This window comes from Podarcis pityusensis, assembly GCF_964106645.2.
Source record: "Podarcis pityusensis genome assembly, chromosome: 1".
NCBI classification, from domain to species: Eukaryota; Metazoa; Chordata; class Lepidosauria; order Squamata; family Lacertidae; genus Podarcis; species Podarcis pityusensis.
This window is the reverse complement of record NC_138028.1, coordinates 32,537,294-32,550,711: the sequence shown is the minus strand read 5'-3', so window position 1 is coordinate 32,550,711 and position 13,418 is coordinate 32,537,294. Positions and strand designations below refer to the sequence as shown.

Sequence of the window (13,418 nt, the reverse complement as noted above, 5' to 3'; positions counted from 1 at the left end):
TCGCGTTCCCCGCCTCAGCCTCCTCCCGCCTCCCCTTCGTCGGCTCTGACGCGCCTCCTGCCGCCTATTAATCATCCCTCCGAGCCGGCAGGCTGCAATTAATGCCAGTCGGACTCACGGCGGCGCCCGGCTCCCTCTTCTCCTGCTTCTGGACGGCTCTTTCCCGCGCCGCTCCTCAGATGCTGCCAAGCTGCGTGAGGAGGAGGAGAAGCAGCGCAGCGGCAGTCGGAGAATGCTGACGCCCTCCTGCCGCCGGCTGGCCCGAGCGCGGGCGGCGCTGTGAGCCCGGGCCGACGGGGCGGAGGATGGCCCCTGCGTCCGGCTCGTCGCGGGCGCTGCTGGAGGCATGGACTCGGCGGCGGGCGCCAGGAACTCCTCGGGCTCCGCCAACGGCACGGTGAGCGGCGGCGGCGGCAGCGGCGGGAGCGAGTCTCAAGGCAGCAGCGCCATCCTGATCTCCTTCATCTACTCGGTGGTGTGCCTGGTGGGTCTGTGCGGCAACTCCATGGTGATCTACGTGATCCTGCGCTACGCCAAGATGAAGACGGCCACCAACATCTACATCCTCAACTTGGCCATCGCCGACGAGCTGCTGATGCTGAGCGTGCCCTTCCTGGTCACGTCGACGCTGCTGCACCACTGGCCCTTCGGCTCGCTGCTGTGCCGCCTGGTGCTCAGCGTGGACGCCGTCAACATGTTCACCAGCATCTACTGCCTGACGGTGCTCAGCGTCGACCGCTACATCGCCGTGGTGCACCCCATCAAGGCGTCGCGCTACCGCCGGCCCACCGTGGCCAAGATGGTCAACCTGGCCGTGTGGGGCCTGGCCATCGTCATCATCCTGCCCATCATCATCTTCTCCAAGACCGAAGCCAACACGGACGGCACGGTGGCCTGCAACATGATGATGCCCGAGCCCAAGCAGAAGTGGCTGGTGGTCTTCGTGGTGTACACGTTCCTCATGGGCTTCCTCTTGCCCGTGGTGGCCATCAGCCTGTGCTACATCCTCATCATCGCTAAAATGCGCATGGTGGCGCTCAAGGCCGGCTGGCAGCAGCGCAAGCGCTCCGAGAGGAAGATCACGCTGATGGTCATGATGGTCGTCATGGTCTTCGTCATCTGCTGGATGCCTTTCTACGTCGTGCAGCTGGTCAACCTGTTCGTGGAGCCCGACGACGCCACCATCAGCCAGCTGTCGGTCATCCTGGGCTACGCCAACAGCTGCGCCAACCCCATCCTCTACGGCTTCCTCTCGGACAACTTCAAGCGCTCCTTCCAGAGGCTGCTGTGCCTCAGCTGGATGGACAACGCCGCCGAGGAGCCCGTCGACTACTACGCCACCGCCCTCAAGAGCAGGGCGTACAGCGTCGAGGACTTCCCCCAGGACAACTTCGGGGAGTCCGGAGGCATGTACAGGAACGGGACGTGCACCTCCAGGATTACAACCCTCTGAGGACAGGCCTCGCCGCTCTCCCCCACCAGGAGAGGAAGGCCGGATCCGGGGAGGGGACGGGGGTCTAGAAGAGGGGGCGCCAATGGGTCAGTGCAACCCCCAGGAGGTTGGTGGCTCGAGCCCACCCAGGGACGACAGGAGTCCTGCGTTGCAGGGGTTGGACTAGATGAGCCCGGGGGTCCCGTCCAACTCTGCATATGATGTAGCTAGAGAGAGCAGCACTGCACTAGTTGCCCATCAAATGGGGGGAATATGTGTGCGCGCGCGTCCTTTCTGCTCAGTTGAACCCGGGCACCCCTTCCCTCTTACCTGCAGTTGCTTTGGACACCCTCGTCGATCAATCCACAACTCGCACAGCAAGACCACCACCACCACCACCTCCCCAGCGCTGCGCTTTGGGTACCGGGCCATTGAGTGTGGGTCGGTTTGTAGGTCGCTTGTTAGATCTATCTTTCTTTCTTTCTTTCTTTCTTTCTTTCTTTCTTTCTTTCTTTCTTTCTTTCTGCCCCCACCCTCTCCCGAGTTGCTCCTTTTGTCCGCGTCACTTCTCTACTTGCTTGTGGCAGATCACAAGCTGAGGTCCGTTGCGTTCAAGGCCCCCTGGGAAGAAGAGACGTGGCTTTTTGTCAACCAAATCGAGACCTAGCTTGTCTTTATTTGTTTAAGCGGCGTTTGCTTACTAAGAGAGAGGGAAGGAGGGGGAGAGGTGCTGGGACTCCAAGTTAGCCCTCTAATTTAGAGGACCCAACCAATAAACCCAGGTGTGGGTGTAATTTCTCACTTCTGAGGCTGGAAAGCACTCTTAACATGCTCAGAGGGCGCTCACATAGACTGACCAGAGGGGCATTAAACGAGCCTTGCTTCGAATTAAGCCCTGGTTGCCTCAAACCCCTCCAAGTCTTAGAAATCATCTTTGGCAAAGCGAGCGCACAACTAGGCGCGCGCCTCGAGCGCTTTTCTCTTCTCCCGAGAGGCGGAGGAAGCCAAGAGCTTCCCAAACGCAGGAGGCAACCGACCCCTTTGCAAGAAAACAGTCCTTGGGGCAGCATAGATCTTCGATCTGTCTGGAGGCAGCTCCGCGGAAGTGCGAAGCTAAATACGGTGTCGCTTCCCCCCACCCCGCCCCTGGACACGAAATTTCTGTTTGGCATTCAGCGGCGCTCAAGGGGAAACGGCAATCGGTTTGGAAAGGGAAAGGAAACCCGCTTGCTGGAAAGGCAGGCGATTATGTCGTTATCTCGCGGCAACAGCAGGCTGCTGATAAGAGCGAGATAAATAGCTTTCCCTGCACCCACCCGCACCTTCCTCCGTGACAGTCGAGAGCCCGGGCGCTGGGCGCTCCCAGCGATGTTTGATCTGGGAAGCGTAGCGCTGTGTGGGTACATATCATAAAGGTGTGTAAACAAAGCAGGTTAAAGAGCTGCCAGGACTGTGTGACAGGCGGCGTCAGCGGTACGAGGGCGGGAAATTAAGGGGGCTCCTTCTGTCTGGAGAAAAGAATTGGTGAGTCAGACAAGAGACAGTTTATCTTAAAAGACTTTTTTTTTTAAGGGTGCCAAATTATTTCAATTACAATGCACAAAGTTCTCCCTACTGGGTAGTAAATCTGATGGACTTCTGGGGAACTGGCCATTATTTAGTAGTTTGGGGAAACTATTCAATGGTAAAGGGACCCCTGACCATTAGGTCCAGTCGTCACCGACTCTGGGGTTGCGGAGCTCATCTCGCTTTATTGGCCGAGGGAGCCGGCGTACAGCTTCCGGGTCATGTGGCCAGCATGACTAAGCTGCTTCTGGTGAACCAGAGCAACACACGGAAACGCCATTTACCTTCCCGCCCACCTATTTATCTACTTGTACTTTGATGTGCTTTCAAACTGCTAGGTTGGCAGGAGCAGGGACCGAGCAACGGGAGCTCACCCTGTCATGGGGATTCAAACCGCCAACCTTCTAATCAGCAAGTCCTAGGCTCCATGGTTTAACCCACAGCGCCACCCATGTCCCATTCAATGGTAGCTTAAGATAAACCAATAACATTCAAGACAAATCAAATTGCCTTGCCAAAAGAATCCTAAGGCTCACTTCTAGATGGCCTAGAGACGCTCACAGGAAGGGTCTGATGTAATAAGCTATAGCTACACCCTCTTGTCTGGCTCCAGCCTTTTCATAAGTGACACACCATCTATACTTTTTGGACACCTCCACAAAGTACACACGGGCTGCCAGGTGTAATGGGCATTGCTGCCCCTGGAGGCTTGCCATGGGCGGTATTCTTAGTAGAATCAGGAGGGATATTTCCAGTATCACTAGGGACTTAAGGAGGAATCTAAGACCAAGAGAACTGCCAATGGGTCAAGTCAAGTGGACCCATTTGACCAAACGTCCTTTTTTTGAAGCAACCCAGGAGGAGATCCTACAATAAAAACAAACTGTACAGAAACAAGGTGCTGGGGTAGGGAAGGATCCAGCCCATTGCTACCCCACCCCATTTCCAAGCTGCAGGAATTTGTTGAAGCCCCTTCCCACTTTTGCCTTTGCAGCCCTCTTCATCCTTAATTTGTAATACACCGTCTAAGTGCTCTGCTGTCTGTTCCATTTCTGGGACTCCTGTTTTTAAATGTGAGACCAATCAGGTTTTTATGTTACTCAATATACTTGTGTTTCTGCTCTGTGAAAATTATTCTCTTTAAAACTGTTTTCTTTTGGAACAGCTTTTGATGTGCAGCAGTTTTTGGTAATTATTCAAAAGCTGAATTAATAACAATTCACAGGTTGGAATTGTTCAAGAAACTTTCTGGGGGGTGGGGGGCTGTAACCTTGGGGGAAATTCCTTTTTGTTCCTTACATTTCTGTGTCCTGACTTTTGTTTCTATTATTGTTGTTCATGTCCATGTCTGGAAAACCAACAATGTTTTGTTTCATATATGACAATAGCTAAAGTGCAATCCCTCATACTCCTTCCTGTTTTAAAATAATAACAGGTATACAGTCTGATAAAATATATCATTTTGCCTTTTATTTTTACACCGTTGCATAAAATTAATGCAAAATGGAAGACACTGTACTCCGGTGATGTACTTCAACTCTTTTCCACTAAATGTACTCTTCCGATGATCGGGAACACTGAAAATTGCTTAAAATTATGTACCCATAATGTTAACAACAACTTGTAATAAGTAGCCTGAATATTACAGCTATAGTTGTCTGGTACCCTTAATGAAAGGACCAAATTTTCTCTCTGACTGCAGTGCTGTTAAATTATACATTTCAGGTGTAAAGCAAAAAAAAGTAGGAGATGTGGTTTAACAGTGCTGCTTGCTCACTTTTTTCTGAGATCCCTGCTCCAAATAGCCTCAGTTTGGCTGGACAATGCCCTTAAGTCCCACTGACGTTTAATGAATTAAAATTGCAACTCCCCCTTTCTACAAAGTTGCCGACTGTCATAGGATTGCATTTATCCCACTGAAATCTTCAAGATTTAAAATTATTTAAATTTGGCTGGATTATGTGCCTTGAATTTGGTCCGTGACAGTAAAAGAAAGAGGGAAAACAAAAGAACAGAGGGGATAGGAAAGGGGTTAATGTGTGCAAATGAAGCAACATGTACTTTTGCCTAATTTCACTTGAGGGTGTCAAAAGGCAGGCTGAATGTAATTTGGACAAGCCCCCATTGCCCCCATTTTATACAGCAATCCTATTAAATGCTGCACAGAAACTGGTAATGATGTTGATTCATGGAACTAAAGGGGGGGGGGGAATAAATTCAATTATTGGGGTTAGAGACAACTAGATTATTTCAATCACCAACACAGAAATTATTGATTCATGCTTAAATATTTGAGTCTGAATTTCAGTTCCCTCATTTTTCTGTAGATTATTCATCTGAAACCATTTTTATATGTTTGCTAATTGTACCTTGCCTCCCTGAACAGCTTATTTAGAGAAGCTCCCCTTTCAGTGTATTAGCTCACATGCCACCAAATAGAAAGGGGGGGGGGAATCAGCAAATTGTTCACAACTGACAGAACCTCCATTGTGCCAATTTTTAATTAACGTATTTATTTTTATATTTTTTGAATGACTTTTCAAATCTGGGTCACTGTTTCTTTAAGAGGGTTTCAATCTCTTACGCTGTCATTTTCCCCTAGCAATACTGTAATTCAGTGTTAGCTTAATAAAGAGATGTATTAAACAATACTCTGCAATCCATTTTCTACCGCTTCTGTACAATTGCTCAACTGGCTTGATCCTGAACAGCTACTGAGAAAGTAAATTTCATTCAGTGTATACACTGAAGATAAGAAGATAAGACATTAAATAACACCACACTTGTTTATTTTTCGCCATCACGCAAATACACTTTGACAAGTGGGTGTTCTGCACTAGGCAGACTAAACCAACACAGATACAGGAGTTTAGCCGAATTGTCCAGCCTTTGTGTGGGAGACCATAGACATATAACAAAGATATTGAACTGCTAACATAAGACACTGTTGGTCATGATTGCCTATGGACAAAGAGGGCTATTACATTATTCCTGCTTTTTCTTCTTTTATGTTTGGCAATTTGAATGGGAACAAATATGATTTGATGCTGGAAGCACTTACAAAGGGGCTGCAGTGGGGCTGTTTCTCCTATGGGGAGTCTTTACAGCAGGAAAACATTAAACTTCATAGAAGCACATGTTAAATTTCACAGAAGATGGCACTCTTCCCTTGAGAGAAAGCAGCTTTTGATGTTTGTTTACCATAACAAAGCCTCTGCAGCTGTTTTTCATTGTGTTTTGTTTTAAGTTTGGGCACAGAAATAAAGTGCTAGCCCAACTCTCTAAACTACCCTGAACCATCATCCATGGCGGCTAGTTGATGGCTCTGCTCTGTCTCTACGTTCAGTATGTTTCTGAATACCAGTTGCTAAAAATTGCAGAAGGAGAGAGTGCTCTTACACTCGTCACGTTTGTGGCTTTCCCAAAGGCATTTGGTTGGCCAATGTGAGAACAGGATGCTGGACAAGATGGGCCATTGGTCTGATACAGCAGGTTATTCTTACATTCATATCCATGTGATTTTAAACAGATGCAATACTGATTATCCAAAAATGGAAAGATACAATGATTTAGGAGGAGGGACTTAAAAAAAAAGAAGCATCTAAACAAGGGTGGATAATCATGTCACTGTTTGGAGATGAAAGCAATAACCAAGGTTATCACCATGTACGTTTGAATTATGGTGCTGGAGGAGACTCTTGAGAGTCCTATGGACTGCAAGAAGATCAAACCTCTCCATTTTTAAGGAAATCAGCCCTGAGTGCTCACTGGAAGGACAGATCGTGAAGCTGAGACTCCAATACTTTGGCCACCTCATGAGAAGAGAAGACTCCCTGGAAAAGACCCTGATGTTGGGAAAGATTGAGGGCACAAGAAGAAGGGGACGACAGAGGACGAGATGGTTGGATAGTGTTCTCGAAGCTACCAGCATGAGTTTGACTAAACTGCGGGAGGCAGTGGAAGACAGAAGTGCCTGGCGTGCTCTGGTCCATGGGGTCACAAAGAGTCGGACACGACCAAACGACTAAACAACAACATGTATGATTTATTAGAAACCCTAAGATTAAACTCGCCAGACAGAACAATTTCCCTGCCCCTTGCATGCCGTTCTGGGGGGCTGTGCTGACATCCCCCCCACCAGCCAATTTCTTTGGGGGGGCAGAAGCCCCACTGTGTAAGCAAAAGCCCTTAACATGGTTCATTAGGTGAATCCTGCTCTTTGTATTAATGCGAAAAATAGACATTTATTAATATATTTTAAGAAAGCATGGACGTCGTAATATAAAATATGTAAGCAGTAGACAAAAATATATACAAATATAAAAGTTAAACTAAAAAAACCAAATTGCACGCCATATGAAATTGTTCGTTGCATTCTTGTAAAGGTTCCATAATGTTGCTGCAACCCCACCTGAAGGCCCTGTTGCTGATAAATACATGCTGAATGCATGGCTTTGCCCACAAGGCCTCGTCACCTCAGCACAGGGACAGCAAGGCAGTCTCTAAGATAACTTGGTGCTGAGTTGTTTAAGTTGTTATAAACTAAAACAAAGATCTTAAACACGGCCCAGTAGACATCTCACAAATGGTATCAGGTTTTAGTGATAGGCACAGACCTGTTAAATTAGTTACAATCCTTAAATAAGATGTGCTGTGCCAGCAAAATAATTGCTTAGCTTATAGCTTACCAGCTGCTACACCAGCACAATATCACAAAACATTCCATTGGCACTGCATGCCAAAGCACCAGGATTAAACCCTTAGTTTGGGATTCAGGGTGGCGGCTGCTCAGTTAAACTGTACTGCAGCATTTCCCCAGCATAAACAATTTGCCTTCCTTTTTAGAACCACCAGGGAGGCGGGTGGCGCTGTGGGTTAAACCACAGAGCCTAGGACTTGCCAATCAGAAGGCCGGCGGTTCGAATCCCCACGACGGGGTGAGCTCCCATTGTTCGGTCCCTGCTTCTGCCAACCTAGCAGTTTGAAAGCACCTCAAAGTGCAAGTAGATAAATAGGTACCGCTCCGGCGGGAAGGTAAATGGCGTTTCCGTGTGCTGCTCTGGTTCGCCAGAAGCGGCTTAGTCATGCTGGCCACATGACCCGGAAGCTGTACGCCGGCTCCCTCGGCCTTTAAAGCAAGATGAGCGCCGCAACCCAGAGTCGGTCACAACTGGACCTAATGGCCAGGGGTCCCTTTACCTTTACCTTTAGAACCAAAGCATCCTTAATTACAGTAGGATAAGATACTGATATAACTGAAGATCAGTAAGTACTATTGGAATAGAATACATTTGTGCATGAGCAGATGTGGCGCCAGGGTGCAAATATCCGCCCAGTGCAATCCCCACAGAGGCTTGGGAGGCAAGCTGCATGCCCGCCAGCCAAATGGTTGACGGGGCACAGCTGGCAGGCGTGCAGGGAAAGGGGAGGCCGCTGGCAAAGCCGCGCAGCTCCCCCACTCACTGGGTGCCCCTGAGAGGCCGGCACCCTGGCGCAGCGAACCACTAAGCCCTATGGGAAAGACGGCTCTGTGCATGAGTAAGGTCTGATTCATGTGTTCTGCTGCTGGCATGGTTTTTCCTTCAGAACAAGGTCCATATGGCAAACTGGGTGTATGAAGTGAACAGCAGGGTCCCTAGCAGAAAGGGAAGTTTTTAATGTTTGATGTATTATTGCATTTTTATATTTTGCTGGAAGCCACTCAGAGTGGCTGGGATGGTGGTATTATTATTATTATTATTATTATTATTATTATTATCTCTTTCAGAAGTGATGCTTAATGCATGTGGGATGAGGAGTTTGAGTAGATGCAATCAAACTCCACCATCTATAAGCATGATTGCGATTATAACATTTGTAGGGTCCTAACTGGAACAACAGGCAGTGATTGAGTTCCATCAGATGCAGATATACAGAATTTTGATTTTCCTAAGTAGCCATCTTTCGAGGGTGGGGGAGCTTTTACATATTAGGGTTCAAAAAGATCTCAAACTGATGCATTCCTTTAAGAAATTTATCATATATTGTCATTTTTCAGTATCCCAGTTCAGGATTGCATAGTTTTTAAAGCACCCCTTGTAACCTCAAAATATGTAATGCAAATGTATTATGAGCTGCCCTTAATTTCAATATTCATTGAAAACAAATATTTCAAAATATGCACATTTTGATTCAGAACCTAGTCACCATGAAGACAGCACACTGAAAAATGCAAGCAGGAGTTGATGGTTTCATTTCATTTGCCTGAAATGGCAGGGTTCGAAATAAATATTCCCATTATGATACCCACACACCAAAATCATATCCAAGAAACAGAGAAATAATAAATGCATAGAATAAACTTCATTCTTGAGAAAGAATTGATTTATGTTTGGCCTCCGCTATTTCTAGGCTCTAGAACTTTATCAGTCTCCAGGGATTAGCCATTGAGAAAATGAATCACAAATCTATGGAGGCAAATAAAATATTTTCTTCTCATTATGCATTCAACACTGCAGACTTCTCTTGTGCAGAATCCCACTGGACTAATAGCTAGAGACCTAAGTTTATAAAAAGAAAAATGCATGTTCAGCCATTAACTCTCTTGCAAAGAAAATAGGAGTGTACTGCAGACTAAGAGTAGTCAAAAGTCAAGGCACAAGGAATAAGAGACTGAAGTTGCTCGGCTAGATCAGCCAAAGTAGTGCCTGCCAGATGCTGGTGGACTACACTTCCCATCAGCCTTAGCCCACATCACCAATGCTTAAGGATGATGATGGGAAATGTAGTCCAGCAACTTCTGGAGTACTTCATATTGACCACCCCTGGACTAGAATACTGAATACAGTGGTACCTCAGGTTAATAACTTAATTCTTTCTGGAGGTCTGTTCTTAACCTGAAACAGTTCTTAACCTGAAGCACCACTTTAGCTAATGGGGCCTCCCGCTGCTGCTGTGCCGCCGCCGCACAATTTCTGTTCTCATCCTCAAGCAAAGTTCTTAACCCGAGGTTCTATTTCTGGGTTAGCAGAGTCTAACCTGAAGCATCTGTAACCTGAAGTGTCTGTAACCCGAGGTACCACTGTATTAGAGGTTTAAGTTTTCTTCTGAGAAATTCTTTTCCTGGACAATGCACACACGGGGGGTGGGGGGAGTAGTCCAAGTCTACTGCTTGTCTTTATTATCAGACCTATCACCCTACCTTCTGCTTTACCCCCAAATACTGTTAATTCTTGCAGGAGAGGGCCTACAACATAAATTGAGGTCCTATGGGTACTTGAATCTCTCATCTTTGCTTAGGAGTGATGAGATTGAGGGCGGGTAGGGATTTTGATGTGGATGATAAGAGTTGGATTAGCAGAGTCCATATGGGATTGCAAAACAGGGATTATTAAAATGTCTCATGGCTAATTTAAGCCCACTGATTCCTGTGGATCTGCTCTGACTATGATTTTCTGGGCCATCCTAAACACAGGAAGATGGCATACTTTATGCCAGCGTAAATTAAGATGGCATAAAGGGTGCCAGATCCTTTGCTAGTTCAGGATGCTCAGGGAGGGGAAAACACTGGTCAAGCTGGCCTTAGGCCAGTGGGGTGGAAAGAAGCCACTGAAATGGGAACTGGGCCCACCTGCTGACACACAGAGGAGAGATCCCAGGTGTCATTATTGGGTTTGGATGAACTGTGAGGTCACGCATAGATTGTTCACGAGGAGCAGTGCACAATTGACAGCAGAGGAACTTGCCAACACGCAGTCCACACAGAGCTGGAGGGCTGTTCCTTGGTTATCCATCCACATTCACATTAAGGCCAAGGAGGAGAGATAAACAAGTTGATATGGTTGAGATTCTAGAAACTGATTGTTTCCACAACATGGCTTAGCTCTGACCAAGTTCTTCAAAGCATGCGAGATACATATAATTAAGCTGCTTCAGTTTAGCTCCTAGTTAACATTCACAGCAGGTAAACAGGAACATAACATTTTGGTTTTGCCTTTAGAGGAAAGTGCACTGGAAGTTTTAAGTGTTCCATTTGATATTTGCTTTCTATTATTAGCTCTATCTACAATTTCGAGTTTGCTTTGAAAAAATTAAACTAATGAATGCAGCACACTGTATTGTTGCATCTTTAAAAATATAATTAGCAAATTAAAAGCAAACAAGCATAGATTAAAATCTATTACTCTTTTTCCATTCACACAGCGTGATGGCAATTGCAATTTAGTTTTCCCTAGCTCAAAGGAGGTATTTAAAAAAAACAAAAACACTTTATTGAAGTTTTCAACAGAAAGATAACTGAACAGTAACAGTAAAGTAAGGAATGCAAACTGTAATATATAGAATTGGGTAGAACTGATTAACAAAATAGTCATCATAGTGTAGACTACAGAAAGTGATTTGGCAAACACAGAGCAAGAAAACACAAAGGAAAAATATTACAATCAGTCTTAGGACAACTTCTGTTCAGTTCTTCCCAATCGCTACAAGAAACGTCCTTTATAGTGCTGGGAAGCATCTATGCCTTCCTAGATGGGGAACTAGCATACAGGCAACTACCAGTTTGTGTGGGGGTTGTGTTCCTGTTCCCACACACATTGGCAGAGCACAATAACACACCCACCCCGTTACACCCCGCTCCATTATGCCTTGTTGTGTCCCATTTTCCGGCCACTTTCAGGTCTGCAATGATGAGCCTGTGTGTGGTCACGTGTCCATCGGACGGGCATAAAATGGTCACTGCCTGTATATAAACGACAAGAATTGCATCTCTTGAAAAGAAGGGCGATTCCTCCACATTTCAGCTTTGCAAACCTAGCAAGTCACCTTGTGCATTATCATGGCATTCTACACTTTAGTTTTAGACTAAAGTCTAAATGGGAAACTGGTGGCTCTCCAGAGGTTGCTGGGCTCCAACTCCCATCAGCCTCAACCAGCATGGTCAGTGGTCAAGGATGATGGGAGTTGTAGGCCAACAACCTTGGGAGGGCTGCGGGTTCCCCATCCCTAAGTTATAGGAAGTTGGGTAATTTTTGGAGGAAGTACACTTGAATTAGATTAGACTTTAGTCTATGTTGTAATTACATGTGTTTTATCACTTTTGCAAGCAAGTCTTCCACCAACAGAGAAACCCATTTTATCCCCACAACACCCTTATTTCTACACACAGGCATCCCTGCACTCTAAGATTCTAACTGCGATACCACACTGGCTCTTGAATATGATTCTATGACAGCTTTATTTTTAAATTGTCAATTAACTGTTTTCTCTCAATTACATTTTGGTTGTTATTGGAAAAAGAGACTGGGTAGATGCAAATATATGCTTTCCGGACACTAAAAACTCGTAATTCCAAATAAGTCAACAGAAGCTCCAAAGATTTGACTCCAAGAACTTAATAGAACATCATTTTCCACCTTTTTCAAGCTGGAGATAGAATTTACCCAAGGCTGAAGCTCCTTATTTTGAGAGACAGCATTCTTGGGAGACCTGCTGAGTACACTGTACTTCTACCTCCATATCTTGAAGATAGGCAGTCTAATAACATATTGTTACCAGCCATCTCAATCTCCACTGAGCGGTGCAAGATTCCAGGGGTCTTGGCATTCAACTAGTTTTTGTGTTTCTTTTGGGGGAAATGAGGCACAGTGGAGGCTGTATTGTCTTTATGAAATATGGTTTATCTTCAGATATTTACACTTGAGTCTGGATGGAGAGAACGTTCTGAGCAATACATCTCACGAGCAATACATCTTACAGCAGTGCAGCATGTGATTCAAAAGCAGCCAAAACACCATCTCTGTGTCTCCTCCACACAAGTTGTCTGTCCCTCAGCCTGCATGCCCTCTGGCCTGACTCTTCTCCCCCCCCCCAACCCTTGCTAAAAATGTGATGCAAGCTTTGTGTAAAAAGGACATTTTTTCCTGTGATGACATCATGCTCCCTGTAACCCTGGCAACTTCCCCTTCCCAACTTTGCTATTTATTGTCTTTTGCTAACTAACGCACATCTGGGGGAAGAACTACAACCCCCACTTCTTACCTGGGACTGAATGTCCCACCTTTTGTCAGGGTAGTGACTCTTCCATTTAGCTTTTGTGCTTTGATAGCACCTCTCTCAGGCAATCTCATGAGGAAGCTGGCTTGGCTTATTTTTTTTAGGCCTTACTAAATCCATCGATCAGACCCCACATTTACTAATTGCAGAAAGTATGAGAACCTTAGAACCCAGGAATTTTAGGAGACCCTTGTCCCCTGCAAACCCATAATAATATTTTATCACAGTTAGGAACATAGGAAGCTGCCTCATATTGAGTCAAACCACTGGTGCATCTACAGCCATGAAGCTCCACAGGACACAGAAAAAACGTTTGTGTGGTGCGGTATGTTTCTTTCCCCAATAACTAAGGAAAAATTACAATTGGGGATAAAAGAAAGAAGGGGAG

General features: G+C 46.1%; 1 protein-coding gene across 1 annotated transcript; it reads left to right on the top strand.

The window, feature by feature from the left end:
- Positions 1-311: 311 nt before the first annotated feature.
- On the top strand, positions 312-5,661 carry SSTR1 (somatostatin receptor 1). The gene has a single exon (XM_080979026.1). It carries the CDS (start codon positions 347-349, stop codon positions 1,451-1,453), a length of 1,107 nt encoding a protein of 368 aa, XP_080835152.1. The 5' UTR covers positions 312-346; the 3' UTR covers positions 1,454-5,661.
- The last annotated feature ends 7,757 nt before the right edge of the window (positions 5,662-13,418 follow it).